The 14,841-nt window shown below is 32.9% G+C and overlaps 1 protein-coding gene, 1 long non-coding RNA gene and 3 other non-coding genes across 5 annotated transcripts; 1 reads left to right on the top strand and 4 right to left on the bottom strand.

The window, feature by feature from the left end:
* Window positions 1-368: 368 nt before the first annotated feature.
* Window positions 369-3,597, bottom strand: LOC127901303 (uncharacterized). Its single transcript, XR_008053462.1, has 2 exons — window positions 3,003-3,597; window positions 369-2,452 (listed from the first exon to the last, which is right to left on the bottom strand). It is a non-coding gene; the product is annotated as an uncharacterized LOC127901303 (long non-coding RNA).
* LOC112498449 (small nucleolar RNA snoR122) lies at window positions 1,906-1,983 on the bottom strand. Its single transcript, XR_003065764.2, has one exon. It is a non-coding gene; the product is annotated as a small nucleolar RNA snoR122 (small nucleolar RNA).
* Window positions 2,631-2,719, bottom strand: LOC112498441 (small nucleolar RNA R44/J54/Z268 family). Its single transcript, XR_003065757.2, has one exon. It is a non-coding gene; the product is annotated as a small nucleolar RNA R44/J54/Z268 family (small nucleolar RNA).
* LOC112498439 (small nucleolar RNA Z267) lies at window positions 2,850-2,921 on the bottom strand. Its single transcript, XR_003065755.2, has one exon. It is a non-coding gene; the product is annotated as a small nucleolar RNA Z267 (small nucleolar RNA).
* Window positions 3,598-11,893: 8,296 nt separating the features above from the next.
* LOC102606649 (expansin-A1) lies at window positions 11,894-13,708 on the top strand. The gene is made up of 3 exons (XM_006477407.4): window positions 11,894-12,095; window positions 12,187-12,499; window positions 12,975-13,708. Exons 1-3 carry the CDS (start codon window positions 11,975-11,977, stop codon window positions 13,279-13,281), a joined length of 741 nt encoding a protein of 246 aa, XP_006477470.2. The 5' UTR covers window positions 11,894-11,974; the 3' UTR covers window positions 13,282-13,708.
* The last annotated feature ends 1,133 nt before the right edge of the window (window positions 13,709-14,841 follow it).

Genomic DNA, 14,841 nt, shown 5'->3' with positions numbered 1-14,841 from the left:
CTAATTGAAAATTAATGATGCGTTAGAAGAATGAATTTTTTGTATTTAATTTGAAATTAATTTGTTTTTTCATATTATAATTTCTTTTTGTTAATTCATAGTTTTGATTTTTATTATTTGAGATGTTTCGTAATTTCATATTATGATTTGATATTGGAATGTAGTACTAGTTTTACCTATTCTATATTATTATTTTTTATTTCATTTTTTAATTATTTTTTATATAATAAAAAACAAATATTCATGAATAACCATATTTATAAGGATGAAATCCATATCCATGTTCAATATTAAATGTTAGATATGAATATATTCATCATAGATAATTATAAATTTATACTTGGATAATTAGATATTTGCCATCCATATTAGTTAACATCGGTACCATAAATGTCTAAAAGAAACAATTTTAAAAGAAATTGAAATATTAATACAAATGCCAGTAACAATCCTAAAGCATTATTCAAGGGTCCATCCGTCCAGCTCCGGCTATGATGCAACAGCTGTATCAATACTATCACATCACCTTGTTATGGCACAATATGAATTTTCATATAAACCCTTGCACCCCTTTTTATTTATGAACAAATTAAATGTAAGATAGAGTTGGATGCTAAATAAAATGTGGCTGAATGCATGAAAAAATTAGCTTAATACTTACAAAATAAGAAAGGGAGTGCAAAAAACCATATGAAAATTTACAGCTCCGCTTGACACACAAGAGGGGGGGACAAAGCGCTAAATCACTAAAAATGGCCAATATTCAATTAGCTCAAATCATTAAAAATTTACCAAAGACTAAGAAAAAGGATATAATTACCAAACTCTTCCTGTTAGTTAAAACTTTCATGTTAGCTCAGCATCATGAACAAGAACAAAATAAGCTGAAGATTTCAATGTAGACTCTTCACCTCATTCTTGAGGTTTAAGGCTCCAATTATTCCCATCTCATGCTTAGTAGGTTCATCTCTGATTGTTAAATGTGAACACTAAAAAAGAACCAGGAAATAACAAACTAAATTATACAGATCAAAAACAAAAAAAGAAATTAAACAAGTTGGTCCACCAGGGTTTTGAAACCACAAAAATTAATAATCGAAAATAATATTTACCTGGCCTTCATATTTCAAATAGAAATGTTTATTACATAACATGTTCATGGAGCCCGATTTATGGGATCAGGCTGCAACATGAACATGATTCAAATCTCCGTTCTTGTTCAACAATCATCAGGCCTTTGCAACACCAATTCACTTATACTGGCAAGATAATTTAAAAGGCATATAGAATTAACTTGAATAGTCTCAAAGGGAAACGGGATAGAGGTTTACAAAATTCTTATTCACCAATCACCCATTACCCAAGGAACAAGCAATAACTAGTACCAAATCAGTTTAATCAAATTCTCGAGCAGGTGCAATGCCAGGTACAGATTAGGTTTCCCTCAGATTAACTTCTGTTCACAACATATATGCTCTTAAAGAGAGAGAGAGAGAGAGAGAGAGAAATAACAAATGAGAAGACAAATAAAAATGCATTGACTATAGTTATTACCAAAATGGCAACCAAAAACACACACATAGCTAAAGAGAATTCATGTATCATTTAACAGAAACAAATTAAGCAAAACTGCCAGATAATTGATAAGTTGCCTCAGATTATGTTCTGTTCTTAGCATGTACTCACAGTATATTTAAGACCATTATTGAGATCATAATTCATGATGCACCCAAAGAATAAAGCATTAGAAATTGTAATTTTGCAAGTTTGACAAGAAAAGATTGATTTTCCACCCCCCTATAAACTCTAACCAAATTGTTATTTAAAAAGAAAAAAAATTATAAAATAACTTGATGCTGGCTCAACTTAGTTTGGTTACATAATCAAAAAAGAAAATTCTCAATATGCCTCAGAGGTAGTGACAATTAGATTTCATCAGAATTTATATCTGATAATACGTACATTTGAGATGCATCATGGGCAAGTTGAGAACTTTAAAGAGATAACATATCATTCACAAAAACCACAAAAATTCAAAACATGTGCATGTGTCACGTGCATTAGCTGCTTCTACAAAATCATTGAAGTGAGAAATTTGAGTCTTTTTCTGAGAATATAAATGAGTGCCCAAAAGCATAAATCCACATGGCCTAGCATTGGCAACCCAATAGTGTCCCAGGAACAAATTTTGTTCTAAACAACAAGTACAGCATAATGTCATACAGCCATTGAAGTTAATAGTATTCAACAGTTATTATCAATTAAATTTTAACTAATGTGCAACAATGCAAACAAGCTAACAAATTTTAATAGATTGAGAAAAACACAACATGTAAAAGAGAACTCAGGTACCCCAGCCTGTCGCAGAAATCACTCATAGTAATTCTAGATAAAACCATCTTTGGCACCAGTGGAAGCACTGGAACAGATAAGCGTGTGTCTCAAATAAAACCTAAAACATGAAACCCAAGCCACATTGACAAATATAAAAGATTACTGTTAACCCAAATGTATAAAAGTCCATAAATTTTCATCAATGCAAGCAAAAAACAAATTGTGAAACCACCAAGAGATAAATTTTGAATCGAAGCAACAAAACAAACAACAAAATCAAAGAAATCAACATCATATATGCATCAGAGAGATTCCCATTAGACTAAGTCATCATTCTCCCTCGGGAGTAACTGATGTCCCTGTCTGTTTTATCATCAGTTGCATATTTTACAATACATGAATCCATTTTTCTTGAATGACGATCTTTCAAAGCATGTGAAGGATCCCTAAAAAGATTGCGTTGGAAAAAAAATAATGGTTAAAAAAAATAAAGCTTTGTTGACGTTAAAGACGGCCAAGTGCCTCAGATTAAATTCGTTTCATAGATGTAACTCTCAAAGTATATTTAACACCATCATAGGCACATACAAAATCATCTTTGACTAAAAACATTGAACAAAATCAAAACGCATGAACAAGGAGAAGGGGAAAAAGAATTCGAACTTTACCATGAGAGAGAGGTTTCAGGTAATGGGTATTAAATAAGGCCTGAGATTTATAAAGGTGAAGGAACGCTCAGGCGGTGAGAAGAAGGGATTTTTGAGATTGAGAGAGGCGGCAAATATTAGGGTTTTGTGAACTTATTATTTATATATGACGGGACAACTATTAGGGCAACGAAAGACATTAATGGAAATGGTTTATGATATTTTCACCAGTGCCCCTAAATTATTAATTATTTCAGAAATTTTGATTTTTCTTGTTGTTTTCCTGTTAAGTCCTCACAGTCCCAGCTTGAACTTGATGGGACTGAATATTGATCATGAATTAGCCATCGAGGTTTATAAAACCCCACTTTCAATTTTATTACACTTGAGGAGAAAATAAGTTTAGTGAAACTCTTTTTTATTCACTTCGCTCTAAATTCTTCAACCCGCAGCTGAATTCCTTTTTTTTTTTTTTTTTGCCTTCAATTTCTTCCTGGTTCAACAACCCACCACTTCTGCGAATCATTTTTTTGGGTATCTAACTCTTTCATTTTTCTAATTAGCCCCCTATAAATTTAAAATAATCTCTTTTTCTTTCTCCTCCTTGCAGTTTAATTATTTCAATACAAGAATACATCTTTTAAATTGTAAATCTAAAATGTATTTAATTTAAATTACTTATTGGCATTCAAAAATTTATCACTTGAGAGATTTTATTTGCCAATAAGATAGGCACGATTGCGTACGCCGAGTTTTGAACTGAGGAAGTACAGAATGAAATTCTGAAAAAATAAAAATCACAATTAGAAAAGTATTTATTTGAAGAAGGGTATATTTGGTATTAAATAAATGTAATTAATGGGGGTTTTAATAAAGATAAAACTGGGGTGTCAAAAGGAATACTCTTAGCCGACCTCTCAGCCTTTTTGTACTGTACTGGGCCTAGCTAGGTTTCGTTTCAGCCCAGGTGTTTACTGGGTTTAATCCACTCCTCCTTTAAAAAACAAAGGAGTGATGACACTTGACCCCGCAATATGTATTAGCAGCCCTCCTTTTCAATCTAATCTAATCTAATCTAATCTAATCTATATACATAGACCCATTAAAAAAATTAAAATTAAAATTTATGTTTTATCTGCACTCTCTCTTTTTCAACAATCCCAACTAAGTCCATCAACAAATTAAACAATATTTATTTATTATTATTTTTTTTTGAGTAAAACACAGTGAACAAATTGGGTTATCTAATATTGAATCGGATTCACGACCAAGCAAGTACAGATCATCGGCCACCAGAAATATATCTTCTTTGATTTGGAATTTAATTTAGCGATGAGCTGACTTTGTTGTTAACTTTTAAAAGAATATACAATTAGCTGTTATTGAATATGAAAAAAATCTTCAACTAGTTTGATAATAATGTTCATTTTCAAAGGAAACAAACGCCTTAGACGAGATGTAAAATTTATAATTTATCAAGTTTGATTTATAAACCAATTTGTTAACTGTGTTTTAAAAAGAAGAAAATTGAAAAATAAATGTTGTGTTAATAATTGTGATGGACTTGACAGTGATGGAGATTGGTTTAGTGGTGACTCCTGAAACGTAGAGGGCGTAGATGAGAGAGAAAAGAAAAAGTTCAGACGACAGGCATTTGAATGAGACGTCATGAGTGTATTTTGTTTTCTCATTAGTTTCGGGTATATATGGGGTTTTCTCCTTGGTAAAATTGAATTATGGTGCTTTGTTTTTTCACCCTTAGTTCTTATATATTCAATGAGTTTTTATGAATTTGTATGCTATTAGAATTAGTTGAAACATACACGTAATAAGAAACGAATGGAAAAAAAATATATATATATTTAAGAAGCGTCTAATTTTTTTTAAGTTAAAATTATAAAAAAAAATATATTTAAAAGTTCGAATATATTAAAATTGTTTTAAAATAAAAAATACTTTCGTAATCACATTATTAAAGTTATAATTTTTTTTTTATCATTTATCGTTTTATGTATGTGATTATAATTCACACTCTACACCTTAAAACACGTCTAAAATAACCACGGTTTATATTCAAAATGTAAAATTATGGAGTTATTTAAAGGTGGTGAACTGTCCTAAACAATTGTACAATCTGTATGTGTCAAGACATTTTTTTTTTTCCATTTGGACAGATTGAAAAGCCCCAATACGGAACGAAGAAAAACGGACAAGCTAACAAATGAGATTTGTAATCACATAATTGTCGCAGAGGTTGATTTTCGATTAAAAAATAAGTTGAGAATCCAGCATCGATTCTCTTTAGATTTGATGGCAGCGACGGCTCGGCCATTAAGCAAATAACACCTGGTTTCGGCTTTTTAAGTGGGTGGTTAAACTGAAAAGAATGAAAGATATATGCTTCAATCGCACCTGGTAACGTGGAACTTGGTCTGATCGAGTGCTGGAGAAGCCGAAATCATCTGGGGACGTTTCTGGTCATTTTCTGCTGCGGCGGTGCTTATGTTATGTCATGGAGATTGCAAAGATCTATATTTAGCAGTATTGAATGCGACATTCTTTGATATCGTTGCCAGTTGCCACCACCACCATATCTCCCTATGTTGCAGTACTGATTTATCGATTTGTTATCAACAGTTGTTTTGAAGTTACTCATTGAACCTTCCTTGCGTCCGCCCGGAGGACTTAAAGCCAATTTATTTTATACATATATATATATATATATATATATATATATATATTAATTAATGCTAATATAAAAATTTAACATGTATCATACTAGATAAAATAAAGTTAGTTTAAATTGAGATTCAAATATTAAAATTTTAACATCTTTTATTTTCATTTTAAATAACTTTTTTAAAATTATAAATGATTTATTGTAAAATGACTTTGTGAAAACAATTAGCCCCTCTTTCTTATTATTGATGTTGAATAGTTATAATTTAAAAGTTACAACACTAATATATTTGGTAAATATTAATTACTGTGACTTATAAGTATATTAATATAATTTTGTCAAAATTATTATTTGAAAAATTATAATTATTACATATCATTAACTTTTATTTTATAATTAAAGTTTTTTTTTTTCACAATAGTTTTAGCTTAAAAGCAATAGCACAAACAGAGTCTTAATATTCTATAATACATGCCTAACTTCCAAGAAAAAATGATTATCTACAACATGAAGAGATAAATTAGAACCATTAGTTAATGAATTTAATTTAGTGAGAGTTGATTTTTATTAATTTTTTTAAAATATACAATTAGTAATTATTGAATAAAAATGCAAAATTAATTAAATCTTTAACTTTATATTACATGAACGTGTAATAAAAAAATTATAAATAAAGAATTCAGCACTGATCAACTTAATATTGAATCGAAATCCTTCTTAAGTTTAAACTTTCGGAAGTTCCTTTCTTCTCTGCAGAGAAAAAGGAAAGAAACTTAAAGCGGAAGGCTGCCAGAGAGTGGAAAATATTCCTCATCTTTAACTTCGACCTTAACCTACTTCACTTACGTAAACAATGATAAATAATTTTTAACAATCGTATTCGACGTCCAAGTCAGCCCATGCATGGAGCCAAATCATATTTATAACCAAATCTTAATTTCTAATTTCAAATGCTTTTGGTGAGTATCTTGTCCGGAAAAGACGGTGTCGACTTTTGTGGTTTACGGCTGCCATTCCAGAAAGAAAATTGCTTTACAACTCTCGGACTCAACGGATGATAAAGATCGATGCACATGGGCTCGGTCCCCTAATTTACAAAATATATTTGCATGCGTAAACAGTCGGGTTTCCGTATATGTCAGTAGTCACTACTTTTGATATGTTGATTAGTGAAGGAGATAACAAATAAAGTGGCAGTTAGTTTCAATTTAGCGAATGTGAAAAGCTTGGCGTCTGGTTCACGGCACTATCGTAATCATGCCATAATATGAACACTTCTAAGCAATTCTGACGAGTGCATGATATCTCGACATGTCGATTGATTCTTTCTTTTTCTTTTTTTTTTTGGGGGGGGCGGGGGGCGGCTATACGTATGTTATGAGAAAAGAGTAAAAAATAAAAAGCTATCTCTTAAGTTCTCGATTTCACACAAGAAGAGTAAACAAAAATTAAAATATTTTTGATAGATACTCTTAAAATTAAATTATAAACTTGTCCAAAAAAATTATCTTCGTGAGATAGAAGTCAACAGGTTCATTGATGTGTACTTGGGTGCATATATATAGGACCTAATTTTTCTTTAACAAAATCCTCAATTGAGGATTCTATGAATTCTATCTATATGATGGTGTTTGTATATGGTCCAATTTTTCTGCGTTTGTCAAGTAAATTGATATGAAAATTATTTTTAAGATTCGTTATGGCCAGTAAATTGTGAGGGGATGTAGTCTCAGCATCTCCATTTTACCGATGATTGATTCATAACATCGTCAAGTACAGAGCAAAAAGACACGAAGGGGACCACTTGAAATTTACACAATCCATAGAGAGGTAAAAAATAAGATTGGCTGTGGCGATCAGTTTGTTCAGCAAACTCCGGTTTCTTCAGTGTTGAAACCAAGCTAGGAAAATGATGCATGGATTATGAGACAAGTGCATCACTACGTGCAATCCTATAACCCACTTGACATTGCCTTCATCAACCTAAATGCCTGCACCTGATTTCGCCATCTGCCCCATCTAAATTCTCCGTATCCAAAACCTTTAGTGCACTAGTTTGACAACTTGTTTTTGTAGGCTCGCAATTTCGATGATAATGATTTCATATTTGAGATTGATTTGTTTTTACTGATTAAATGTGCAAGGTTGCAGAAACTCTGAAAAGAACAGGCAGATGAGAAAAATTATTCTTATCATCTGCTAAGTTTCTCTGTAGAAGTTGACGCAGAAATTAAAGAGAATGAAAAACACTGCATGTACCTGAGCATTTTTAAATATGATGTCAAGTACTCATCATAAATAGAACTCAACCCAGAAATTAACCTGGTTAATTTGTAAGAAAAGGGTACCATTGGTTCATGGTATGTTTATTCCATGTGGGATTAGGATAATAACAATTCACCATCCTCTGCAACCCTCGACAGGTCGCCCTATTAATTTGTAATTGGTGTCAGCGCAAAACACAGAGCAGGCCGCCGGTGTATGCATGTAATCAGAGTATATATATATGTGTGTGTGTGTGGGGCTTCATGATTGTAGCAGCTCTCGCCCCATCTATAACAACAGTCGCGAAGCCACACCTATATTGATCCCGTACTATCTATGCGGTGCCTTCTCTAATACCAATTGAGTTGTGAACACATATCACTTTTTGTACGTACACATCTCTATAGATTATGTATGTTGATATTTGTTTACTCTTACATGACCACCGCGTACCCCCAGCTAAATTCCACCAACAGAATGGTCCAACCAATTTATAATTGTCATATGGTAATTCTTTTCTTGTTAAGTTTTTGAACGTACTGTTCGAGAGATTGTACAAAACATATACAAAAGCTATTTATTAGACATCATGCTTTTGTTCGGAGCCTATTTTTTACCGTAGTTATGGTTTTACTACAGCTAGTTATGTGTAATGATTGTACGTATACAAAAGCAAGAATTTGATAATTTCGTGTTGCACTATAATTTAATAATGTATTAATGGGATGAATAAGGCATAAGAAACAAGAAAGCTGTGAAAGAAGCTGCTGAAGATATATATTGCAGAAAAAAGAACGCTGAAAAAGCAACTAATTAAAGAGAAAGATATTACAGACTAGACTAGGTACAGAATTATTCGAGTGGGCGGAAAGCATGGGGAGGGAAAAAAAAAAATCCTTCGTGGACCGTATAGTTAGCAAGGCTTCTTCTATTCCATCTTTCTATTATTTAATTACTACCTTGGAGAAATTGTAGAATATTTCTGATGTACTACAATCAATTGATGTACGCATGTCATATGTAGTTGAATTTAACCAAACTACTACTTGCATGATGGTTTTTCAAATTAAATACACACATATCATAGCAACATTTACTTGTTACATGAGTGACATAGTACCTCTGATGTATTTTAAAATTTCTCACCATTATGGCCAGGCAAGGAAAAATTTTAGAATACCTCTGATGTATTATAACCAATTGATGCATGCATGACATGTATAATTGAATTTAATATAATCACCACTTGCAGTGGCGAAACTAAGGGTTGGCTAACCCTGGCTGCAGGCCGGATTAGCTTTTTGAAAAAAAATAATAATTAATTATAATTTATGAATTTTTCTTTATTAATACTTATAAAAAAATAAAAGAGTAAAAGCTTATTTAGTTCCTATATTTTAATATTAGTGTCTATTTAGTCCATATATTTTTTAAAATACCTCAAAACATCCATACCGTTAAAGTATTAATGCCTCTACCGTTACTTTTTATTAGTTTTTGGCTTACTTTTATAATATTACCCTTTTATAATATTTTTTTTGTTTGGACATTAATAAAAAGAAAATAATTAAATTACTAATTTAACTCTAAAAATAAAAATAAATTTATATTAATTTTTAATTATTAAAAATTAAATTTTCAAAAATTGTATGCAAACTACCAAGTGTTCAAATGGTGCTTACAAAAAAATTAATATAATTTTTTTAATTTTCTAAGGTTAAATTGATAATTTAATTATTTTCTTTTTATTAATGTCCAAACAAAAAAATTATTATAAAAGGGTAATATTATAAAAGTAAGTAAAAAACTAATAAAAAGTAACGATAGGGGTATCGATACTTTAATGACAGTGATGTTTTGAGACATTTTAAAAAATGCAGAGACTAAATAAACACTGATCTTAAAATACAATAATTAAATGAGTTTTTACCCAAAATAAAAAATAAATTTAATAACTCACCCCAAAATACGGTGCTAGCTTCGCTACTGACCACTTGCATGATGATTTTTCAAAATAAATACACATATATTATAACATCATTTACTTATTATATGACTAACATATCTCTAATGTATTTTAAAATTTCTCCCATCCGAGATTTTGCTTGTCAGCTTCTGAGGAAGCTGCAGCAAATTGGCAATAAATGTCGTTTAGTATAGTAAATGATGTTGAGCTGTTTCTTTGGTCCTATCAATGTAACAAGTTGTTACATCAAACGCACATGCATACATCATCTACAACATCACCCATGTGTTACCTCCGTTTAATCTGCGTGCAGCATTTAATGAAACCACTATCCATATTCATATGATAAACGGGTCAAATTTGGCATCACCATTTTCATACTTCATGGTTCTGTAGATAGTAAGGATCATTTAACATGAAGTGTTTTATTTGAAATTTGGTCGGTTTTAAGCATGCTATTTGGACTAAGCTGGTCTGCTCATTTATATGGGAAATTAAATGCAAGCAATACTGGTCTTCAACAAATTTTTGGTGCCTTGATTTGGCTAGGGCCTGTGGTTGATGCCATGTCATTTTCCAAAGAACAAGGCCGGTGCTCTCCGAGCATTAAGATAGTAAGCTTCATTAAAAGAGGTTGAATTGGTGAATATTTCCTCGAGAATTTTCCATAGATGCTTTGATTTTTTGAAAGAGAAATTGTAATGTATCTTTTTTGACTATCTGGCTAACAGTCGTGGTGTCGGGCTATTAAAAATTGATTCTCATACTGTACGCAAATAATTGCTTTAATAATCTTGTCATTTTCTTGTTTTTAGCTGTTAACAAAGGCATTTTCCTTGCATAATATTGCAAATCATTAGCTAAAAAAATGTAAGCATAGTTGCGTACTTTACACTTCTTATCTTCTTTGTCTTATCCATGCTTTTCACTGGTGCTAAAGTAAAAGCCAAAAGAACTAATAGGAACAAATGACGAAGGACTTATGGTGAACTAACTAGCTCATCGTGTATCCGCCGCTAATTTTTTCTGTTGTCCGTAATACAAGTGTTTTGTCAATGGTAATAAATTTGTGCAATTTACATAGCACAAAAACGTTACTCGTTATACATACAACAAAAAGGAAGAAAATCTTCTTTATGATAAGAAACCGTCTTAGATGTTCTTCTTCTTCTTCTTCATATATATATATTTTTTTTGAACTGATTAAACATCAGGTTACTGTATTACACAGATATTTACAACAACTGCTATTATAGCAGATATATTACACTGATAATTACAATCAGATATACATGATTGTGACTTATATCATTACATTGAATTCTGTGAAGTACATGTCCAGTACAAATAACCCCTCACAGAAAGGAGATGTCTATACTCCACTCGCATTTCGCAAGGGAGAATAATTTTTACATATTGAAAACATTTAGCCTCTACAATGCTTTTGTGGGGGCTAGAACCGCTGCCCTAAGCAGCCCACCACTTCAGCCAAGGCCGAAGTGGCCTTCTTCATATATTTTAGATACTCTTTTAAATTAAATTTTATGGTGCGTGTATTTACTCTTGTCTAGTTAATTGGGAGAAAGGACGTGCTGCAAAAATCTGTAAGGTACATGGATAGTTGCCTTCTTGTTGGCCTGGCAGTTTTTACCTGCAGAGGCAGGGAGGGGAAGTGGAGAACAAAATCACCTTAAAATTTATTATGACCTTAAATTGGAATCTTTATGTAATCTTGACGGTAGTAGTGTTATTATTATCATTTACCAGCCTGAGCCTCTGTACGTATAAACAAGAGAAGTTCGAAACGCACGTGGTTTCAAGAAAAGTGGCCTTGTTTGCAGTGCCAAAAAAACCGCTTGCACACCTGGCGGTTTAATGTCCCCACACCTCAATTGGCTTAGCATTTTTTCTTAGCCGTAGTGTCACTGTGTGTGTGACGTTGGTTGCTTTCCTCAAGCAAACCCTCCTTCAAATGCTTTCTATAAATTCCCCCCACTCAGCGCCTTCCCATTTCCATCACTCACAGCAAGAACCTCTCTTTCTCTCTTAAAAAAGATACGCAAGCAAAAGGGTTTCAGGAACATGGCATTTCTTGGGCTGCTGTTGTTGGGGATTCTTTCTTTAGTCTCATCTGTTTATGGCCAGGGATGGACTGATGCTCATGCCACTTTTTATGGTGGGGGTGATGCCTCTGGTACAATGGGTACGTCGTATGCCTGTCATAAACCTTTTTCGTTTCATGTTATTTTGATCAACATTAAAACCAAATTGCTGATGATTAATTAATTATTCAGGTGGCGCTTGTGGGTATGGAAACTTATACAGCGAGGGATATGGGACAAACACAGCAGCTCTGAGCACTGCGCTTTTCAACAATGGCATGAGCTGTGGGGCTTGTTTTGAGATCAAGTGTGTTAATGACCCAAGATGGTGCCGTCCGGGCTCCATTTTTGTTACTGCCACAAATTTTTGCCCTCCAAATAATGCTCTCCCAAACAATGCCGGTGGCTGGTGCAATCCTCCCCAGCAACATTTTGACCTCTCTCAGCCTGTGTTTGAACAAATTGCTCAGTACAAAGCTGGGATAGTACCTGTGTCTTACAGAAGGTGACCCGTTTGAATCCTACAAATATTCATATTGTTTTTTATTCGGGCACTATTTGGTCCTGTGTTTAACTAGCAAGCAGTTAAAATGATTATTCAAATCTTCTGACCTTGTTTTGGGGATTAATTCAATTTTACTCCCGATGGAAAATCTATTACATTTATTACTTTACCCTGAGCCATTGTTCGGTAAGTTCAAGAGCACAATAACAAAAAAGTGTTTGGTAAACAAAAAAAAAAAAATCAAACTAAAAGACAGGAAAACACATATATTCTATTACATGTTTTTGGACTTTAGCTATTTAGTCGAAACATTCAATAGAAATTAGAAGACAGCTGATTTTATCCTACGGCTGTTCGATGCATGCATCGGTATACTTTCACTCGATAGCTAGTGGTTCCAATTTCACGACAACGGAGCCTTAAATAGTTTATTTGGTTAGCTTCTGATCCTGTGTTATGTGTTGGCAATGCCCAGGGTTCCATGCAGTAGGAAGGGAGGCATCAGATTCACGATCAACGGCCATTCTTACTTCAACTTAGTCCTAATCACAAACGTCGGAGGCGCTGGTGATGTGCGTGCTGTTTCAATCAAAGGGTCAAGAACTGATTGGCAACCCATGTCAAGGAACTGGGGTCAAAACTGGCAAAGTAACAGTTACCTCAATGGCCAAAGCCTCTCATTTAAGGTCACCACAAGTGATGGCCACACTGTTGTCTCTAACAATGTTGCCCCAGCTGGCTGGTCCTTTGGCCAAACCTTCAGTGGCCTGCAAGTTCCCTGAAGTTGAAACTCAGCCTCCAAAATCCAGCAGTTTTTTTTTTTTTTTTTTTTTTTCACATTTTCAAGTATAAAATAATGAGTGTAATAGCGTTAGTTGAATCTGGTATCAAAATGACAAAGGGCTTATTTTGAAATGGCCCTTTGGCGTTTTATATTTTGATCATGTATTCTAGTACGGTGGTTTCTGCTCTGCTCTAATTTTGAAATTGGCAGAGACAGAAATTGGCTGGCAGTGGAGGGCATGTACCACCCGCCATCTCTATATATATATATATTTTCAATTGTATTGTTGTGTCTTTTCTTGTCAAGGAGCAACTGTGCTTATAATATTATTAGCCTTTTGGTGGATGTGTCTTTAATTTTTGTAGAATGATCAATGTTATGTCTTGTGACTTTGGTGAATAAAATTATGTATCAGTTTCTCTTCATCTAAATGCTCTGTTTCTGTGCCTCCACAGTGGGGGCTTATTTTTATATATTTGTTCTGTTCAAGTTCATCTAAGATATTTGTTTAAATTATTCACTGTTGTAGCTGTTATTGGTCAATCAATCATCATCGTACTGCAAATCATTGACAATACTAAAAGAGATTGTTGGCAACGAGACACTATGAATTATCAAGCAATTTGGATTTAAGTTTTAAGATATTAGTATTTATATTTGAATGGATTCATTCTGAACACTGTGTTCACAAGCAATATGCATGCTTTAAAGTCTAAATGAAGATAACTACTAATATGGCATAATTTATACCGTAACACTTCGAAAAATGATTCAGAATGGGCAACATGTAACCCATTTTCCTCTCCTCCTCATGTGAGAGCATAATTCGAATAAATGTATTCATTGAAAAAAATATTACATCAAAAATATATTAATGGAACAGCAATGAGAATCCGAATGGAGGAATCGGAATGAAGGAGTTTATTTGCTTGATTGAAAAAGGGAATGGGAATAAGATGGACAAGTCCCACACGAAATAAGGAATCAATAAGGAGCTTGTGGTTCCAATTTGGGGGGGGGGGGGGGGGGGGGGTGAGATGAAGGGGAATCACAATACCATTCCCAGCCATGACGAAAATGTTCCCATTATTTTATTTGTTTTCTAAAAAATACCTTCTTTGTCATTGAAAATTATAAATTAAAAAAAAAGAAAACAAAAATCGAAATCCCTAATCTAATAGCTATTCATCTCTCTCGCTTAGAAACGATATGCACTCTCTCTCGCATCACTCAGTACTGCCGCTCGTCACTGATCTCGCATTAGTCATTGATTGAATTCGTCGTTGATTGCAACCCATTATCGTTCGATTCTATCACGTGCGCGCGATCTCAAATCAACAACTCATCACCGTTCGGCATCTCAGCGATCTCCATTATTATTATTAATTCATAATATTATTATTATTAAATAGTATTAAGGACTATAATCAACAAAGGGAATTTTAGTAAATTAAAATAGTTTATTCTAATTACAGGATAAAGTAAACATATCAATATAAATGAATTACATTCTGATTTCGATTCTTATAGTTCAAATAAATAATTTATTCTGGTTCTT

Source organism: Citrus sinensis, chromosome 3, assembly GCF_022201045.2.
Source record: "Citrus sinensis cultivar Valencia sweet orange chromosome 3, DVS_A1.0, whole genome shotgun sequence".
Classification (NCBI taxonomy): Eukaryota; Viridiplantae; Streptophyta; class Magnoliopsida; order Sapindales; family Rutaceae; genus Citrus; species Citrus sinensis.
The sequence above is the reverse complement of the archived record's forward strand: the minus strand, read 5'-3'. Positions and strand labels throughout refer to the sequence as shown.

Bases quoted from the DNA above. Each gene is read 5' to 3' on its own strand.
- LOC102606649 (XM_006477407.4), top strand. From the start codon at position 11,975: ATGGCATTTCTTGGGCTGCTGTTGTTGGGGATTCTTTCTTTAGTCTCA. The intron at 12,096-12,186 runs GTACGTCGTATG...TTAATTATTCAG, and splicing joins TGATGCCTCTGGTACAATGG to GTGGCGCTTGTGGGTATGGA. The intron at 12,500-12,974 runs GTGACCCGTTTG...GGCAATGCCCAG, and splicing joins GTACCTGTGTCTTACAGAAG to GGTTCCATGCAGTAGGAAGG.